Genomic DNA, 20,759 nt, shown 5'->3' with positions numbered 1-20,759 from the left:
TTTAGAACCTTTAGAAAATAATACTTATCTTGAAAAACAAATAGTTACAAAGGATAAATCCAGGGAAAAAAGATTGCTTTATAAGAATCATAATAATAATAACATATTTTATTGAAGATGCCTCACTTAACAATCACTTTGCAGACATAAATATATCGACAAAATGCAGATTTAAAAAAGAATAATAAAAATTAAAAACAAATTAAAAGTGGTAAAAGTAAAAAAATATAAATAAAGAACTTTTAGAAGGTGAAGTGTTTGTTGATACATTAATGCTTTTCTCCATTTGTATGAAAAAGTTTTATAGAAACTTAATAGAAATGTGATTTGTGATGCAGGTCGTGTGTCTTGCAAACATACACCATGACATGACGGAGGCAGGGTTAAATTGAGAAAATTACACAGAACTCCGTATATTTCTATTAACTGCGTGGTTTTGTCCGACTCAGTATAGCTTATAAGAATTGCCAGAGGCATAAACAGAATAATTGAAAGGCGTATCTGAATCCGATTGTTTGTTCTCTCATTCCGTAAAGGCCGTAGTGTTTTGTTTCCTTGCGCCACGGAGCAAATCCTTGGTGAGAAAAAACAGCTGAAATTCAAGATACGCAGTAACGCAATCCCCGTAAAGGTGATCGGAGACGCGCAGTGCTTTGCGTGCATTTATTGTCTTATCTGTGAAAGGACGAAATCTTTCAGGTGTTTGTTTAAATATTTACATCATATCAAATGTCAGTGTTTCCTTTACATCAACCAGTTGTTTGTCTGCGTCACCTCAGCTTAAAGTGACCTGTGTGTATATGTGTGTGTGTGTGTGTGTGTGTGTGTGTGTCAGTCGTGGCAGCGTCCGCTCCCCCGAGGTGTCCGCCGGCGACGACCAGGATGACACGGCTCGCCTGGAGGCGGAGCGCAAGCTGGAGGAGCTGAAGCGTCGCCGTGACGACGCGGAGAGCGAAGAGTTCGAGAGGATGAAGCAGAAGCAGCACGAGGCCGAGGCCGAGCTGGAGGAGCTGAAGAGGAAGAGGGAGGAGAGGAGGAAGGTGATCGAGGAGGAGGAAAGGCAGAAGAAGCAGGAAGAAGCAGAGAGGAAAGCCAGAGAGGAGGTAAGGAAAAAGAAGAATGTGCATCATTTTTGGATGTTTTTGTGGGAATTCTCTCCAGAATAGGTCCCTAGTTGGACTCCGACATGGGCCCTTTCTGTGTGGGGTCTCCATTTTCTTCCCGTGTCTTCAACATACATTGGAGACCCAAAGTTAAGATAAGATAAGATAAGATGAGATAAGATAAGATAAGATATACTTTATTGATCCCCATATGGCAAAGTCTTTTGTCACAGCAGCGTAACAGTCACAGTATCAATCTGTTGTATGGGTATAAATACTCATATTTATATTCATATTTATTTCCTTTTTTTTTTTGGGTCATTATAACTGTTACACTGCTGTGACAAAGAAATTTCTATGGGGATCAATAAAGTTTATTTTATCTTAATTGTCTTATCTCATCTCATCTTATCTTATCTTATCTGCTCTTATTTTAATTATATATAGAAAAACAATTAAAAGATAGCAAAAACATCCACAAATAAATAGAGAGTAGAGTGAGCAACAACAACGCCCTAATATGAAAGGGTGAGGTTTTATGTCTCTATTTAGCATTTAAATGAGTGAGTGAATGGTTGTATGTCTTTATATGACATGTGAATGAGAGGGTGAATGGTTGCCTCTGTATGATGAGAATGCAAGTGTTGGGGGGAATCAAATCAGAAATGCTCGAATCCCCTGACTCACGCCGCCGCCTGATGTATGAATGTGTGTGTGAAAGGTTGTGTCGATACCATGTGAATGATTGAGTTGTTGTATGTCTCCATATGACCTGAGTGAATGAACTACTGCATTTCCCTTCCTGCCGGTACCCCGGCGGTGACCATCAGGCCTCTGGAGCTTATTCAGAAAGCAGCAGCCTGCCTGGTGTTCGACCGTCCCAAATTCTCCAACACAGCTCCCCTTCTCATGTCCCTACACCGGCTCCCGGTATCCCCCCGCATCAAGTTCAAGTCCCTGGCGCTCGCCTACCGGCCAGTGAATGGGTCAGCAAGCCACATGTCCCTACCCGTCCCCTCCGATCTGCCACCTCCGGGCGACCGTCCACCCCATCGCTCAGAGCCACCGGCTGCCGATCGAACCCGTCTCGGCTCTTCTCGGTCTCGGCTCCTCAGTGGTGGAACGAACTCCCGAACAGCGGGGTCGCTGCCCACCTTTCGCCATGAGCTGAAAACATACCTCTTCACCAAGCAGTACCCGACTAATCGCACTTAGCCCCCAACCCCCACCCCCTCCCACCCCCCAAAAGAAAATGAGTGCATGTATGTGATTCTGAGATGCCTATTTGGTTGAGTGGGCACTTCTGACTTCCGGTACTTCAGATCTTCGGTGACTGAATTGCACTTTTTGTATGTCACTTCGGTTAAAAGCATCTGCTCTTATGTACTATAATGTAATGAATGAATGGTTGTATGCTTCTATAAGATATATGAAAGAGTGAATGAATGCTTTTATGCTTTTATGTGATGTGTGAATGGATGGATGAATGAATGCACGTTTACAATAATTTTACCCCGATAAACAAATCTGATCTAAGTAAATGTTAAGTGGCCAATCAGTGTGAAATGCATCGATAATGAATGAGCGAATGAATTTTATAGATTACAATCCACTAAAGGCCTTATGTATGATCAATATTTCTCTTTATTATAGCTAATAGTGGGGTTACTCCATTGATTTTGTGAAATCTGCTCTCAATTTTCAACTCTGTCTGGTTGACAGCAATGCCTCCGCTGTTCTTGGACATGTTCCTTCCGTGTGTGGACACGGCGTCTACTTTAAAACGTCAAAAAGTTTCTCGAGACTCACAGTTACTGCTGTGTTCAGCTTTCAGGGTTTGTCGGAGAGTGCGATCGGAGTTCCCTGTGTCGCGGAAAAGGATCGTAATGATATTATGAGCCATTTTTAAACCCCCACCGCTGTTACCGCGCCGATTCAATTATAGGACTCGTAATGTAATTTAATACAAAATATTAACGCTTTTTCACACTGGCATTCACGCCGGAACACCTGCGTGAGCATTAAACCCCGTCCAGGTCGTGTTATTACTATCAAACCTGTTGTGTTTTGTACTCACGTCCCCGCGTGTCCGGGATCTCCTGCTCCCTCACGTCGCCGATCAACCGGGCCTTTTTTTTTTTTTTGGTTCATTTTCACATCCGGGCCGTCACGCCGAGGCCTCGCCGCTACACCGACCCGTCGCCTCTGTTGATCTTGGCTCTCCGAAAAACATGGCCGCCCGTCTCTCGCTGTCTGCCCCCGTTCTTCTCCTCCTGTGTGATGTTAATGAGGCCTTTTGGTTTGTAATTAAAAGATGGCCCACAGATACAGAGAGACTAATTAACCAAGACAAGGCTGCCGGAGAGCGCTGATACTCTGCCAAAAAACAGCTTTTTTTTTTTTGTTTTTTTTTTTGAATACAGTACGATTCACGGGCTAATCGTCGAAATAAAGTCCGTATATTTCAAAGAGGTCTCGAGCTTTCCAAAAGGAGGCAAGCAATTACTTTAGATAAGAATTGACTTCAAATAATCAAATTTGTTTCTGGCCTGCCTTGTTGGATTTATTAAGTAAATCGGTCGAAGGGTGGCTCAGACGCCACGCTGGCGATCGCTGTTTATTTTAAATGAATTTCTTGCTCACAGGTGACGTGCACACATGTTTAACCAAGGGTAGATAACTTGAAGGAAATGTGTCGAATTAGTTTAAATGTTGGCTAAGCCAATATGTAAAATTTTCAGATCGGTAATTTTTTTACACACACCCATTCTCAGGTTTTGAAATCTGCTGTTTTTGAAAGACTGAATGGTTGTTTATTACTATATGATGTGAATGAGAGGGTGAACAGTTGCACCAATGAAAGCTTTATAATTGGAAATGTTATAAATGTATATATACATAAAACTCATTGTGTACTTCTGTTTGCTTGTGTGGATGTAATATATACATTGGATAGATAGATAGATAGATAGATAGATAGATAGATAGATAGATAGATAGATAGATAGATAGATAGATAGATAGATAGATAGATAGATGAACTAATGTAAAGAGTTGTCTCAGCATAGGAAATATAATAAATAATATAATATAATAAATATATATACGAGATGGATATACAAATATATGTAAAAATGTGTGTGTATGAATATGTATATATATATGTATATATGTATATATGTATAAGTATATATATGTATATATATAATATATATATAGAGAGAGAGACTCTCAGCATTGGAAATATAATTAATATATATACAGAATGAGATGGATCTACAAATATATGATACATACATACATATAAATGTGTATGTGCGTATAGATTATGTATACACACACACACACACATATATATATATATATATATATATATATATATATATATGCAAAATAGGATGAATGATCAAGTTATTCAGATTAAACTGATAATTTTGATATATTTATAGTGAAAGGCCTCAATGAACTCTCTAAATTACATGTTTTCATATTGGGATCATGTCCGTGTCAAACATCGAATTTCACCCCTTATATTTTAGAAACGTGTCAAGTAAAAGTGGTTGAACATCCAAGTCCAGGAAAATAATGACAAATAAAAGTGGAGGAGAAAAATCTCTTTATTTCTTTCTTATCTGGCTGAGTTTGTTCAACACGCTTGTCATTTTTTTTTTTTTTTTTTTGGTCAGGAGGAGAAGAGGAAGATGAAGGAGGAGATTGAAAGAAGGAGAGCCGAGGCAGCCGAGAAGAGGCAGAAGGTGGATGATATCACGGATGGCGAGGAAAAACCGTTCAAGTGCGTCAGCCCCCGCGGCTCCTCTCTCAAGGTGGGTTCCTGCATCGCACACGACCGTACCATTTTATATGCATATGTTGTGATTAGCTGCTGTATCGTCCTCGGAGTTCTGAAAGTTGCCCAGTGGTGCAGGACATTCAGAGTTTCTGAGCCGAGGTGGAGAACAAACTTGTCTTTCAGTTTTAATTCGTTTATTTCTGTCTTTTAAAATACATACTTGAATAAACAACGATTTATACCAGGGGTGTCAATGGAGCCGGACCGGTAAAATCATTACCTAGAAGTAACACGAAGTCTAAATTTTTCCTTTGTTTTAGTGTAAAGGTGTAAATCTTTATATGTAAGAACTTTTCCTCTAAAAAATACATGGCTAATTAATATTAAAAATTAATATTAAAAAAAACAGTTGATGAAATTACAACCTGAAAATGTTGTTGAGTCAAAAGATAAAATGTTGTCACTGTTGAAAATTTGCCACTAGAATTTATTAGAAAATATATTGGTAGAATATATAAGAGGAGGTATAATGTTTACAAGGCTAATGGTGGCTATTCTGGTTATTAAATCAATCTTTCTAATTTTGCCAGTTTTTTTTTTTTTTTTTTTTTTTTTGCTATTGTTTTTGTGTTTTTTATAAAAATATGAAAAGAAAAGATTGTTGTAACAATGTAACTAGATTTTTTTCATCAAAAAATCATTTTGTTTTCAAATTTTGAAGCAAAAAATACATTGCTAAGTTACTTTTTCATTTTTTTTCCATACCTGTTTTGGTTTTTTTTTTAAACCCACTATATAAAAGCCCCAGATGCATGTTAGAACAAAACGCACGGGCCACACTGACACAAAGATTTGATTTCAGGGGACAGGGGGGCACAAAATATTGAGACCCCTGTTTTATACAAATGGGATTGAATCATAAATAAACAAGAAAACATTTTTTTCAGTTAAAGCCGGTCCAAAAAAATGCCACCCATTTACATTTTAAAATCTAATATGTTTGTGTTTCATACGATTTCTTAATGAATACTCCTTGAATTAATACACATCTTTGTTTGACATTTGCTCGTGCCCTTGTTTTTGTAAATTATCAAATCCGTCTGAGTTCATATTCACTGGTTCGGACCGAGAACGCCTTCTGGATACGAATTGGAAGCGTATTGTGATCTCATTTTCACGTTATATAAATGCCGCGCAAAGGCTTCGCAGCCAAAGTGGAAATTGTCCGGCATTTCCGATCCAATTTTTCTGCTGCCAGATGAGTCCACATCCTGGCACTTGCGCTTCCAGTACGTGTTGATCCTAGTGTCGCTACGAATATCCTGTTAGAAGGGAGGAACGCAAAGAGACAGCCACAGATAATCCATTAATTACCTCGAAACAACTGAAACTATAAATCAAATGGCCCGTCTCGTGTATTCCCCGCTTGTATTCGCTTCCTGCTCTGCCTTGTCAGCAGCATACGGTGCTTCTAGATCCCATTTATTGGACCATCAGGCAAGGACCGAGCTATTTATCTCAAATATTCGGAGGCGATGACCTGCATCTGCACGTCACCTCTCCGGAACCGTCCACGTGACGCTTTAACCGCCCGAGACGGAAACCCTTCACAAAATGACGCGATGAAGGCGGCGTCCATTACGGGCCGTGTTTTTTTAATTTTGCTGACGCTGACGGTTTGTCCATGAACCCCCCTGCCCTCTTTTCCTCCCGCCCGCCTCACTCAAAAGATTAATGTTTGTCACGGTGAGGAAATACTTAATGCACTCGGATGTGAATACATGTTCCCAGTGTTGCCAAAAGCCAACTCCCACACACTGGAGATGGAGGGGGATTTTCAGCCAGGGGAGAAAATCTAATTAGTGACAGTTAGCTGTAATATCTATCCGTCCCGTTCCGATGAGACGCAGGACTAGAGGCTTCACTCTAATGGTGTTTGAGCTCCGATTGTATTTGAATTTGTTCTTCTTTTTTTTTTTTTGTGTGGTCCGTTTAGTAAATAATATTGTTCATCTCTAATTTTCTGCCTCGCTGCACCTGGCTGGCCGACACAGCTTTACTTTGTCATCATGTTCACTGTAGGTATAACTATCTGTGTGTGTGTGTGTGTGTGTGTGTGTTTGTATTTGGTGTGCTTGACCTGAATATCAAACTTCTGTGTGAAGTTTTGTGTTTTGTGGTGTTGAAATTGTGTTTTTTCATCTCATCTGCACGGTTTGAACTTTACATATCGGGATTCATAAAAGCACCTCATGAGGAGACGAAATTAAATTATAATATGTTTGCATGACCGGCGGCATGTCTCATGATATGACGTGTAATAGTTGTATGTCTATATTGGATGAAACCCACCTTTCGTCCAATCACGGCTGGGCTCCAGCAGTCACATGACCCCAAGTGTAAAAGCAATATAATGAATGAAAGTTTGCTCAGTATAAATAAGAGACCCTTAATAAGACAGTTTGCTACTAGGTATAATATATTTAGACAGTACTCAAAGAACTACAAGACTGTCTCAGAAAATTAGAGTATTGTGATAAGGTTCTTCATCTTCTGTAATGCAATTAAAAAAACAAAAATTACTTTTCCGTGATATTCTAATATTTTGAGATAGGATTTTTGAGTTTGCTTAAGATGTAAGCCATAATCAGCAATATAAAAATAATAAAAGGCTTGCAATATTTCAGTTGATTTGCAATGAATCCAGAATGTATGACATTTTTGTTTTTGTAATTGCATTACAGAAGATAAAGAACTTTATCACAATATTCTAATTTTCTGAGACAGTCCTATATATGTTATTTGTACTGAAGAAGCTTCTCGGATGAGACCTAAAGCATCTTAAAGGGAGGAAAATAGTGTCCAGTTGCGATGTTAAGAAGATTTTGACGAGTTTTGACCATGAGCTAGATGCAAATGGCCTCTTCAATCCTATATTCACTCTCACTTGTAACCTCTATTTTCTGTTTTTAATCCACTTTCTAAGCTAAATTTTCTTGCTGTAAGGTGCTAAGCGGTGTGTAACGAATCAATCAGTGAGTTTCTAACATTGTCTGTCCTCTTGTGCTAAAAAAAAAGCTTTCTTGAGGTTTAAATGTTGATACCGAGCAGCTAAAATGTACCACAAGGGGCAGCGTAACTATGGGATTCCGCTCGGCTCCGTCACCCACGCAACCGTTTGACTTTTAAACATGTTTAATTAGCTCAGCATTAATATGTTAATGAACTTCACGGTTTCAGTTAATTTGCCGCACACGATACAAAATGCAAACAGGGAGCGAACGGTTTACACGGATGATCCAACGACCTAATTTTCTTTATTTATTTGTTATAATGCGATCCTGTGCGATTCCTCCCCATCACCCACGTGAGTGATGATGCTTTTACGCCGTTCATAATACATCGGTCATTCGCAGCTCATATAATGAATTTATTGTACCGGTATGTTTGAAAAGTGCACGTAAACAAGGTTTTATTTTGTTGCGACAACGTTAAAGCTGCACTGTATACAATGGAGCAGATATTTTTCACGCTGTATCAGATCTAAAGGTAGAGACCCAATAACATGAGGTCAAGGCCTTTTGGACAGAGAAAATCGCACAAATCAACAAGTTATCTTTTACAGTATCCTGTCGGCGCCCACAACTTCATATATAATGTATGTTTTTTTTTCGTACTGTTTGTTTTTTGAAGGATTTTTAAAGGTGCAGAGTTCATTTCCCACCGCTTCAGTTCATTCAAAGCCGTCCTCACGTATTGAATCGCGCGGAAAGCCGTGCATTATTTCCCGTCGCTCCCCTCGCGTTTGGTGATTTCATTCCACAAATATTGTTGCTACTGTTAAAATAGTCAAAGAAATGCGCTTCGCTATCAGCGATCACCACCCAGCCGACTACACAGTCTCAGGAATCGGCTGTGCGTTATCAGCCGCGAGCCAGCAGAACCCTGCTACACATTGTAGATAACATGCAGCGTTCTTTGAGAGAGAGAAGGACAGCAGGACAGAGTCAATGGCAGCTTGCAGGGATGCAGGAAAGTGATTAGGGTTAACAGGATTACTGTAACTGCATTCGGATGGCCACAGCTGTTTAAAACGCGTCTGAGAATAGGGAATTTCCTGTCGAGGGGGTATTTTGGGAACTCCCACATTTGGTAGCAGTCGACTGCAAGGTCTGTTTTCACAGAGAGAACTTTTTTTTTTTTTTTTTTTGCTTTGCTTTCCCCCCCGCCATTTCTTCGTCTCTAGTAAATTAAATTTGTACCTTTTTTTTTTTTTTTTTTGTCTAAGAGACGCATGCGTTGCAACCCTTTTAACCTTTCGCCATATATCATAAACAATTCTCTGAGCTTCCCACAGTCCCAAAGCCCAGTGACAGGAATAGGAAAATGCTTGCTGCGTTTCTTTTTCTCTCTCTTTCTTTCTGTGTGTGTGTTGCAGGCGTGTTTCTCAGACTATTTGGCACTCGGTCGGAACAATTGGTTACATTGTGCGCAGCAGGTCAGGGGGAAATCAACCTACTGGATGTATGCAATGCGCCGTTGAAAGCATCGAGAACTACATCAAGATGTGTTTTGAAAAGTCTGCTGTGCCACAGTGATTTTTATTTATTCATTATTAACCAGTAAAAAATAGACACCAAGATATGTATGTGTAAAAAAAAAAAAAAAAAAAACACAGAGCGCTTGAATCTTTCATTGTCTGCAAAACTTTTACCTGAAACAGTCACCCAAACCTGAAATGTAGTTCCAGACTCACTTGCGGTGGCAAAAATATGCATGTGTATACCTTTTTTTTTTTAAAAAAAAGTCCCACGTATCATCTGGCTGAAAAATAAATGCCAGAAAAAGTTTCACTCTTTGCCTCAACTGACCGAATTTTGACCCAGAAGGTTCCCAAATCTGTATTAAAAGTTAAAACTAAACCATTTATTTCCCCTTGGATTATCTAAACAATGCATCACTTGAAAATTTGTGTCCAAAAAATTGAATAAAAAAAAAAAATCTGTACGAATACATGGAATTTCCTGAAGATTGGCATGAGACGACAGAAAGTTACTTGAAAATGAAGCAGATGTGACCTTAGACTGGGAACAAAATAAGCAAAACAAATATAAATTACAATTATTATTATATTAGATCAGAAAAAAAAACTACTCGTTCAACTGACCCAAAGGAGATCACTGGTTCAATTCCAACAGGGCTTTGCGTGTTCTCTGATCCGATTACATGGATTCAAGAATTCAAGGGACTTTTATTGTTATACCAGCACACCTCATAGTATGTAAACATAAACAAATAAATAGAATAGGAAAAAAAAAAGGAAAAACAGAAGCAAAATGTGAGCATGTAAACAAGTAAGAGCAACAACTTAGTGCCCTGTTGGTACTAAATCTACCTGTGAAGCAAGGAGGTAGTTCTGTATTCACAGAAAAAATGGCGTTATTGTCAAATACAGTTATACATAGAGCACATCAGTGAAATTCAAGCACCATCATGGAAATTAGAAATTAAATGAATGAGTTTTTCTGATGTCACCAAACCCCTAATGATGTCATTTCCTTCACTGGTTTCATTCCTAAGGTATTACCATATAAGGTATTACCTTAATATGACTCCATGATAATCGAAGTTTCAGTCAAACGCAAGAAAACAGAACAATTTCAGGTCATTTTTGAATGCTCTTAATTTTTTTTTCTACACTCGTGTCAATATTTAAACGATAGAATGTGTCAGGTGAAAACCGTCACGCATATAAGCAATATAATACGTGTATACAAGCGTGCTGATGTGTAAATATTCATCTGGTTCTCTATACCTCTTATAAATACATTTACGATGAAGTCAGTTGCCGGACGATGGCAGTCAATCAAACTATAGTTCTTGATGTTCTGGGTATCTACATTTATAGGGCACATATTTTTGTAGAAGTGATATGAACTGTGGGTATAAAGCATTTCGCGCACACATTGCTCAGACACATAATACATACTAAGTGACAGAAACATGGAAATGTGGCCTTTGTAAGACTCCTCGGGGGGAAAAAGGCAAACGTGTGGCAGTAATGTACAGTACGCACGTGTGGAACATCGCTGCAATATTTATTAACCCACTGCTCTCGTAACGTTTCTTCGCAGATTGGAGAACGGGCCGAGTTTCTGAACAAGTCAGCACAGAAAAGGTACCGAAAAAAAAAAATCACTCCGCTCATGTTGGACGCCAGTGAAAAAAAAAGCTTTTACTGGAGCTTGTAAACTTTACGGTCCTGTTTTGCTGAATACTTGAAGGTCTTATTCCAAGTTTAGGTTGCATTCGCCCGTTCCTGACGTAGGGTTTTCTAGTATTGCCGTGGATTCAAACTATTTTTCTTTTTGTCCTGCAGCACAGTAAAGGCTTCTCATTCCCCTGTGGTGTCAAAGATAGACAACAGGCTGGAGCAGTACACCTCAGCCGCCCAGGTTCGCCTCGCACACACACACACACACACACATTTACGGCTGTTGCAGTGAAAAAGGAAACACAAGTTTGACATCTGTGGTTGATGTTCGAGTATCTTTTTTTTTTTGTAGTTTTTATTTCCATGTCGGACAATTAGCCCGTCCCCCATAGATCACATTAAAAAAAATTAACGTCGGAAAATTAAAGTTGGAAACCATAATTCGCCCTGATACGTTAATGGGAACGTGAATGCTTGTTTGTTTCTACGTGTGGCCACGCGATCGACTGGCAAGCGCCGCCCCTCGCTTCAGTGACGGCTGGGGATAGTGCAGGATAAGCAGCAAAGTAAATAAATGAATTAATGAATAAACATTTAGTTAGTGGTTTGAAATTCCTGGTTTGTATTCATAAATTCATTGTCAGCAAGAGCTGGATGAGAAGACCAATGGCGTCCTCGCCGCTGAAACCCGACACATTGCAAATCGTCCCTATTTTGCTTTTTTTTTTTGACCAAGTGTTCAATTTCCCTCTTGAGGTGCATAAAATCCGACCGGTGCTGCAATTTTGAAGTAAAAAAAAAAAAAGGTCATTGGCATCCAGTCTGTGTCCTGCACCCTGACCTGTAAACACAGAAACACAGTGTGTAAAATTTGTTTCCAGGCCCGCCAAATTCCACTTTTATACTTCCTCTTATATTCCAAATTGCCTACCTGAAGTAGGGCAGTAATATTTCTGAAAGTGCTGTAAATTGTCGGGGACGGGGTTGAAAATAACTGCTGTTTCTCTGTGCAAGTTTATGTATCTGTGGAGTAAATAAATAAATCGAAACACTGTGTCGTTGCAGAGGGAGAACAGGGAGTCCAGATCTCCTCGCTCTGGAGCGGTGGACCTGCCGATGGTCACCGACAGTATACGTAACATCAAGAGCATGTGGGAGAAAGGCGACGTGTTCAGCTCACCTGGAAGCGGCGGGAACACGTTCAAGGTAGTCGCGGCGTTTCCGACGAAACCGTCTTATTTGTGGGCGCAGCTGTGGGTCGAGCAGAGAGAGAGAGAGAGAGAGAGAGGGAGGAAAGAGCCTGAGTCACTGGCGCTTCCTGGTCGGGCCCATTGTCAATGGAAGCCTCATTCAGGTGACCTTTGACCTTATCCAAACAGGAAGCAGCTGTTATGAAGACAGGCGTGGCAGGCCGCATCAACGACTGGCTGAATAAAACCCCAGAGAGCGGCAAAGGGCCGGGTGGAAGGCCATCGGTAGGTCATCTTCAACCTGTACTAAAGATACTGTCATTTTACTACAGTAATGGCAAACTGTACTACACTACTACTACTACTACTACTACTACTACTACTACTACTACTACTTCTTTCTTTTCCCTTCGGCGGCTCCCTCCAGGGGCTCATCCTCCGTCCAACCCTATTCTCTGCATCCTCTTTGCTCGCTGCAAGTGACTTCATTTCCTCTTTCTCTCCATCCATAAATCTCCTCTCCGGTCTCCCTCCAGGCCTCCCAGCCTGGCAGCTACTAATGCATATAATTCTGATGATGAGCAGTTATATGTTTAACATATAGTGCTAGAAATTGCGGGAAAAAAAAAGATATGCAACAAAACAAAATTGTCCAATCCAGGTTATCAATATAAACCAAATAAACCAAATTGTTAAGTGTTTGCTTGAAACTCTGGCACAACAACAACAATTTCCTTCGGGATAAATAAAGTTGTTCTCATCTCATCTCAATAGTGTTAATTAAATATTTATTTTAATGCTAAAATACACGTCATAATGTACAGTATATGTGTTACATTCGCAACGTCAAACATAATAAACCGCAACCGTTTCCCTCACATATGAAATCGGCCATATCGCCATGACAACGCCTGGAAAAAATCAGTCACTTAATCTTTTACGCAAAACTTCTAAGAGATACACGTGACACTAAATCCCTCGATTGTGACTTTTTTCAAAACTTGTCACTTTTGGATCTTACTAGAAATGAGACAGTATATTCTTAATAGATTCGTCGTAGCATACACATAAAATGATCACGATGGATAAGGGAAATGCGTCCATCTTTGATACATAACAACTAGTATGAGACATTTTTCACCAGTAAAACATGAACATCTTGTTTTGAAACCATTGAGAAAGTTTCTTTTTTTTTTTGTTTGTTTGTTTTAATCATTCTTCTACATCATACAGCTCTGATTGTTGTTTCACGCCGACACATCATTTGCTTGGTGCCATCTGCTGGCTGCTACGGAAACATCCAACGTTTTGCAAAACCCAGAGCATCGAGGAATTTAGAGTCTCTCTTTGGGATTTTATCAGAAGCTTTACCGGCAAACAGAGAGGAATCAGAAAAAGGCCGGTGTTTACGGATGAAAAATAAAACACCAGCTCTCAGCAGAGGGTCCAAATGAAATGTCTAAAAATATAAATACACCCTCGCTGTTACATTGTATCATGGACCTTTTTCCTTTTTGATTCCGTAACTTAATTAAAATTAAATCAGGACTAGAAATTAGCAAAACATTACCCAAACATCAGCAACACATTACCTGAAAGTCAGCGAGAAAATTACCGCAAAACCCGCAAGAAATGCAATTAAACTCCTCCTCATTATGCTGGAAACACATTTAGTTAATCAAAAGAGAAAAAGGGCACCTTAATATTGTAATGTTTAATTTATTCCACATCGTACGGTTCTAATTTCCAGTGGTACAATATTAGCTGTCCCGACTTTCACCTTGTTTCAGTCCGAGCGTCTGAAACTCGTCTTTTCATATCAAGATTTTTTTTTTTTCGGGTTTGATATTTGTCCGTCAGCGTCCGCTCCCGTCCGTCGGGCTGTTCTGTCGCCGCGGCGGCGTGATGACCCACAAATGTCGGGCGTATTTGTGTGTGTGTGTGATGATGACCTCTGTGTCTCCTTGCAAGGACCTGAAGCCTGTTGACGTCACCAACAAGAGAAGTCTATGGGAAAACAAAGGCGCCTCTCCGACCAAGGTATTAAATTTATATCGTCCGCTCTCGTATCGCGAGATCTATTTGGAGGATGATCAGAAAACCAACCTCCCCCCCACCCCCCAGAGATCGTGTAACGTGAAAGAAATACAAAACGGTGTAATAATCACATGTGTTTGTCTTTGTTTTTAAAGAACTGTCATAGCTAGTTGACCGCGGCCTTAAATCTGGAATAAACCCGAAGAGGTAAAAAGTGAAATGTTTTCTTCAGACATCTGATCACGAGACGCCCTCGCACCCTTCTGTCGCTGACCGCACTCTTCGCTCACTCTTGCTGGAAAACCTACGCCCCGAAATCGCTTCGTCGTGATGATGTCACACCGAGAACTTTCACTTTGTTTTGCATGACTTGGCTTTCAGTTGCTTATTGTTTTGGTCCCTCATACATAAAGACTGTTAATTATTGAGTATTTAACCATCAAGCATCGATTCAGGGGGCTCACTAAATCCCAGATTGACCACAGGCAGGAAAAAAAGTAAATAAAACAAATGCTATGATGTTAAGCGTTATTAACGAAAAAACAAAAACATATCCTGGTCAAAAGTGATTCATAAATAATAATTTGTAAAGATGCATAATTGAAAATCAGTAGCAGGTCCACCTTCAGGTAGTGAAAATTTGACAAAAATTGAAAAAAAAAATTGGAAGCATTTAAAATTCATATTTGTCTTTATACACATTTAGATAATAAAGTGTTGTTTTTTTTTTGAGTGATTTATATACATTTTGGAATGACATTCTTGTGTATGCTCTTAAGGAAAAGGCTCAGAGTTAAGGTATCTGCTAAAAATTTGACAAAAGTTGAAAAAAAAAATTGGAAGCATTTAAAATTCATATTTGTTTTCATACACATTTAGATAATAAAGTGTTTTTTTTGAGTGATATATATACATTTTGGAATGACATTCTTGTGTATGCTCTTAAGGAAAAAGTTCAGAGTTAAGGTATCTACTGGATTAAGGATTTTGCCGTTAATGCCCATAATTTGTCGAGCCCGCTCTAAAAAAAGAGCGAAAAAAACAAAACAAAAACAGGATTGGAGTTAAGTGTAAATACTGCATAATAAAACCTCTAAAGGTGCTTATTTTGTCAGACTGCAGGCTGAGAGCTTTTCACCCAGCGGCTGCTTCACATCTTTTCACTGGCTTCCAGGGGCCGCAAATCACCGTTCCAGTTCAACTGTACTCGCCTTTTTTTATCACCTTAATGGAGAAACTGTTTACAGCATTTGTTACGAGCGCGACGCCTCGCTGAATCAAAGTTATCACCTCGCATTTTCAAACACATCCGACTCAACCCCGACCAGAGATGCGGGTCCCTGTTTAAATTTCTTTTAAACACGGATAAAGCCGTGTTTGTAGGCCGGCCTGGTCTGAGTTGAATCACGAAAAAATAAATTTGGAACTTTTTCTCATAAACCCCGGTTGCTACGCCTTGTAGCTTTGGGGTCGGGAGGGCGGGAGGGGGGCCGAAAGAGAAAGCCGAGCCAGATCTGGATCTGGGCAGGAAAGGAATACCGTGCTGCAATGTCAGAGACGGTCCGACCAGGACGGACGATGCAGAAATGTTTTTTAAGAGTTGATGCGAAGCGGTCCGATGTGCATGTAAGTTCTCGATCTCGGTGCTTTTCTGCCTCTGTTTACTTTCCCCTCCTGGATCGTTGCAGGTGGCGAGCAGAGGGGAGGCCAAATCAGTCACCAACGGTGAGTCTTGAACATCAGAGCTTGTAAATCCGCGCCCCGACAGGCGCGAAAACACGCGGACAGGCACTTTGACCGTTGTTCCGAAAATCCCGCTTTTTTTCGACAACTTTATAAAGCCACCCGCCTCGAAAGCTCGACCGCAGTGTTTATCTTTCTGGTTCTTAGAAAAAAAAAAAAAGCGGTGATTTACCGACCCTGTAGAAAATGATTTCACACGAAGTCACAAGGTTTTAAGCTACGTGCCGGTTTAATAAATTCAACCTTGAGTTGTAAAAAAAAAAATAAAAAAACAGAACAGCTGCGGTTGAGACAGCTGGGTTGTGGGATGGGAATGGGGATGAACGTTGCCGCGGTGGGGGGAGGGGGAGGGGGAGGATGATGAGGGAAATGGCAAATTGAACGGCGAGCGGACGGCAGGTTGAAGTCAAAGGCGTTCAACAATGAGCGAAAATAAACCTCGGAGGGTCGGACAACATTCGGGCCGCGGGTTGATGGGTCTGATGGACGGCGGGTTTGTGCGATCGGACAGGTGAGGGGAATCAGCCGCCTGCCGGGGTTGCGGGGTCAGACACTCAGAGACAAAGAGAGAGAGAGCTGGAGGAAAGGTGAGCTTCACAGCGCACTGCCAACAGATAATGTGCACATTTTGCCAAATGCAAGGTATTTTCACTCATAAATCTCACTGCCTCCGACGCGTCGCAGGCTTGAAACCAAAAGCTGAAACAATATTTAGACCCGATTCTGTCCCCGCTGTCACGGCTATACGCAGGTAATTCCAAGAGGGAGTTGGAAATAATATTATTTTGTTAATTCTGTTATTTCTTAATGTTCCGAGGATGTGTATATTTTCAATCAGTCATTTTTTTTCTGCTAATCTGCTCAACGTTTGCCTTCAAAATTAGCTTTTGATTTTTTCTTAAATATAAAAGAGTAATTAAACCTGACATCCTTTTTATTCCAGGTTTTACAAAATGTAAAAGTTCAACCAGGTAATATAGACAACAGAGGAAATTTTAAACTATTTAAGATTTATATTAAGTATAAGAGGTGTGTGTGTGTGTGCGTGTGTGTGTGTTTTGCAACAGTTGTATGAGTGACCTATTCAGATTCGCTACAGCTTGGCACCGTTATTTTGTGAGCTTAAGAAAATAAATGACGGTATGACGACCATTTTTATGTTTGGCCAAAAAAACAGATGAAATTGGAAATAGTGACATAGTACTACATCAAGAGGCACAGATTATCAGATAATTAGTAGAGGAAATGTTCTTTTTTCACATTACTTTATGTTTATTTCTGAATATTTCAACCCCCCATGTGTTCTTCCAAACTTAAAATAAGGTGCCTTCAAGGTCCCCATAGATGCATGTACAGGTATGCTATATACAAGACAAAAAAGACCTTTATTTCTGATTTCTCTATTTCATTTTTTTACGGAATCACCGTATACAGTCGCTGGCGTCACCGCCAACGGTCACCACGTGAATGAAGCGAAAGACCTTCATGCTGTGAAAGCAGCCGCTCCGAGCGAAGGCGGAAAAAAAAAAAAAGATAAACGCCGACAATAACGTCTAACAACGTGGACGAACGTTTCTTTCGGCGGGTTAGCCGGCAACGCTGCCGCTTTATTGACAAGGTCACGATCCCCGCGATTCGCCGTGAGTGAATATTTCCTGTCTTGAACCCGTGAGCCTCGGGTCGGTCAAGGGTGCCACCTTGCCCGTCAGTGGCTGCGTGATTTATATGACACCATGTGTCACAAAGCCAATAACCCAACCCGTCATGACCGACCCCGGCGCTCTTTCTCCGTTTGTCATTCGGCCCTTTTGCCGCGCGGCGTTTTAAGGATGCCGCTTAAAGCATTGCTTGCTATTTTGGCTCCGGCTTCGAGCGCAGCCTCCTCGTCCTTTTGTTCACCCGGCGGGCGGCCGTAAGGCTTCGGCCTTGGCGGAGTCCACGCCTACACACGCTAAACCGCTTTCACCTCTATAAACTTTGAACGGCAGCCGCTTCGACGCCACCCCCCGCCGTTCCTCGCGGAGGCGTCCACTTTGGCCGGCCCTCGGCAGCATCGGGGGCTTCGGCCAGGACGGTTTGTCACATTATCAGCAGGAATTTTGGAGCTTAGCAAACCATCTCGGTCTGACTCCCGAGGATGACAGAGGCTTTGAATAGATTCTGTGTTTGGTGACTGCGGGACCTCTGAGATATTTGACACCGTATCAAACCACATACGTGTGTCTGTGTGTGTGCGGCGGCGGCGGCGGCCTTGCATTCCCAAATGCCCTGCTGCATTAAACCACTCGGGTTTGATACGAATAAAGGGATAAAATCGTTTCCGTGGGAAAAACCTTTAATCTCTAAGTGTCCGCCCTTATCTTTCGACGCGTCCCATCGTGTGTTCCCAGAGTCATTTTCCTGGAGAATGTTCAAGGGGAGAAAAAGACCGCTCTTCAAATTAAAATAATTCATAGAGCGTATAACGGCGCTAGGTTTGGTTTGATAAAAGAGGCAGGAGATACGAAGAAACTTACTCGGAAAAATGTGCAACTTGTTTGAGGCGCTGAGTCCGTTTTACCGTTGCCGTCTCGCCAGTATTTCTATTATTTCTTACAACCGGATTCATTTCTCTCTGTAATTCTTAAACAAAAACCAGTATTGCCAATTTGGAAGAGGCCAGATATGCTGACGCAACGCCGGCGGATGATGCAAGAAAGGTGTAACCATGGCAACCGTTTGGTATACCATGACAGTTATGGTCTAAACACTTAAACGCGTTAACAACTGCCTAATAAACTCCTCAGAATCGGGTAGTGTTTTGCCCAGCAGGGAGTAAAATTTAAATTTAAATTGTAATTTCAATTTTTTTTTTTAACAATTTTGGAAATATTCAGTTTCAGAAACAACGGTGAAAGATATATTTGTTCTTTTTTTTTTTTTTTTTTTCTCCCCATTTTTCCTCCCATTTTTGGCGGATCATCAAACCCGTCGTCGCCGCCGTCGTCGCTCCGGCGTGTGCGACACTGATGTGCATCTTCTCCCTCTCCCACCAGGTATGGGGCACTAATGTCTTGAGGGAGCCACTAAAACTGAGGACCAACGACAATCCAAGACTCTTCCTTTGACTTTTTCTTTTAAGCACCAAATAATGACCACAATCCCACGCGGGAGCCCAAGAACACGAGGGGACAGGAGGGACTCTGTCCGAGCACTGTACCGAAACAGCATCATGTTTTTTTTTTGTACGGCCGCCACACGTAGTAGTGCCTTTGCACAATGATATTTGCTTTCTAAAAGAAACGAATGCTGTGAAATTTGGACGTTCGTCATCGCTATCACTAATTACTTTCTACATTCCTGCCGAAAAACAAGCAAATCAAGATTTTAACTTCGATATATATCTGTTTGAAGAGTGTGTCCTGAGAGAGAGAGACAAGAGTAGATGACTTCAAAGTTTCCATGTTGCGAAGAGATGACGCAATCACTTTTCTCTCGAAACCGCTCGTCCTCCATCTCTTCTTTATTTATATTTAAAGGAAATGCTTCACATATTGCTATTTTATTCAACCTTCACCACTTCAGGATAGAAATATAAGCACTTCTAGAATTTAGCTGAATTTCACTTTTATTATTTTTTACCAATAGTGCAGCGATGGTCTGAGTAATATATGTTATGTGATGGTCCCAGTATGATTTATCATACTGTATCTTATATACCCTCCTTATACTCATAAAAAAAAAAAAAAGGTATTTTGCTTGTATCGTATCCAGGAAACCGTTCACCAACATTCAGTTAATTTTGGAGGTAATCAGATTGTTGAGTATTCAGAAGGCCATTATGACTCCTCTTATTATCCTCTTGGGTCATTTTATTTATGTGTTAAGGTGTTTCCAGACGTTTGTCGTCGCTTTTCAGACAGTCTTCCGACATTCCTCTTAAAAGCAGGTGCAAAAGACGCCTTCGCTGCACAAGAACTTTAAGGGTTTTTCTTATCGTGCAGGAAAAATCGGCAAAGTGGCCTTTCGTATAGCTTCGGTGCACACACACACGTTCAGCAGTAGCTTTGTCATTTTTTTGGTATATATAAAGTAAAATCAGGTTGCTAAAGCCTCTTAGCGTCAATACATTTGCCACTATATAAACATATATATACATATATATATATGTCAATGGCCTAATGATTGCAAAGAAACACTTAGGACAGTTGAGGTGTGTTTATAATCACCTCACAGCACACCTTTATGATATCGAAAATCCTGATTGTCATGTTTGTTTACCACTGACGCGGTATTATTACCACTCTGTCCAGTAGGTTTCGCGGGGGCACAAGCTATTTCGTAATTAAAATGGTTTGCCGGGGCATTAAATCGGTGTATTACTGCTCAAAATTCAGACAATCACATTCCACGGCTCCTGAAAAGAGCAGGGGGGCTTGACCAAAACATTCTTACGGTTAAGTTTTGTTTTTTAATACAGCGCATTGTCTACTCTATGTCTTTTTTTTTTAATGTCCTTTTTATTTCTATATTTAACCAGACACTTGTTGTTTGTGTAGCGCTAAGCCTATGCAAAACACACTTTTTGTAGTCCTTCTAACAATCCCAATGTCGTGCAACTTTCCAGCAGGATGAATGTTTTAAACATTGTACCCTTGACCCAAGAACAGCAATAAAGACATTGAGGTATTCTGTGCCGTAAA

At 40.6% G+C, this 20,759-nt stretch overlaps 1 protein-coding gene across 1 annotated transcript in view; it reads left to right on the top strand.

Annotated features, from left to right (window-relative positions):
- cald1a (caldesmon 1a) overlaps window positions 1–20,759 on the top strand; it is a 70,372-nt gene extending 49,613 nt beyond the window's left edge. Inside the window, exons 8-16 of the mRNA XM_086147061.1 lie at window positions 836–1,103; window positions 4,790–4,927; window positions 11,028–11,071; window positions 11,273–11,348; window positions 12,173–12,313; window positions 12,487–12,582; window positions 14,269–14,337; window positions 16,023–16,059; window positions 19,113–20,759. Of these exons, the coding sequence (XP_086003187.1) occupies window positions 836–1,103; window positions 4,790–4,927; window positions 11,028–11,071; window positions 11,273–11,348; window positions 12,173–12,313; window positions 12,487–12,582; window positions 14,269–14,337; window positions 16,023–16,059; window positions 19,113–19,126 (883 nt within the window). The 3' untranslated portion in view covers window positions 19,127–20,759. The remainder of the gene's footprint in view (window positions 1–835; window positions 1,104–4,789; window positions 4,928–11,027; window positions 11,072–11,272; window positions 11,349–12,172; window positions 12,314–12,486; window positions 12,583–14,268; window positions 14,338–16,022; window positions 16,060–19,112) is intronic.

The sequence above is a fragment of the Fistularia commersonii genome, chromosome 5 (assembly GCF_037954325.1).
Source record: "Fistularia commersonii isolate RoL2024-O1a breed Wild chromosome 5, RoL_Fcom_v1.0, whole genome shotgun sequence".
NCBI classification, from domain to species: Eukaryota; Metazoa; Chordata; class Actinopteri; order Syngnathiformes; family Fistulariidae; genus Fistularia; species Fistularia commersonii.
The sequence above is the reverse complement of the archived record's forward strand: the minus strand, read 5'-3'. Positions and strand labels throughout refer to the sequence as shown.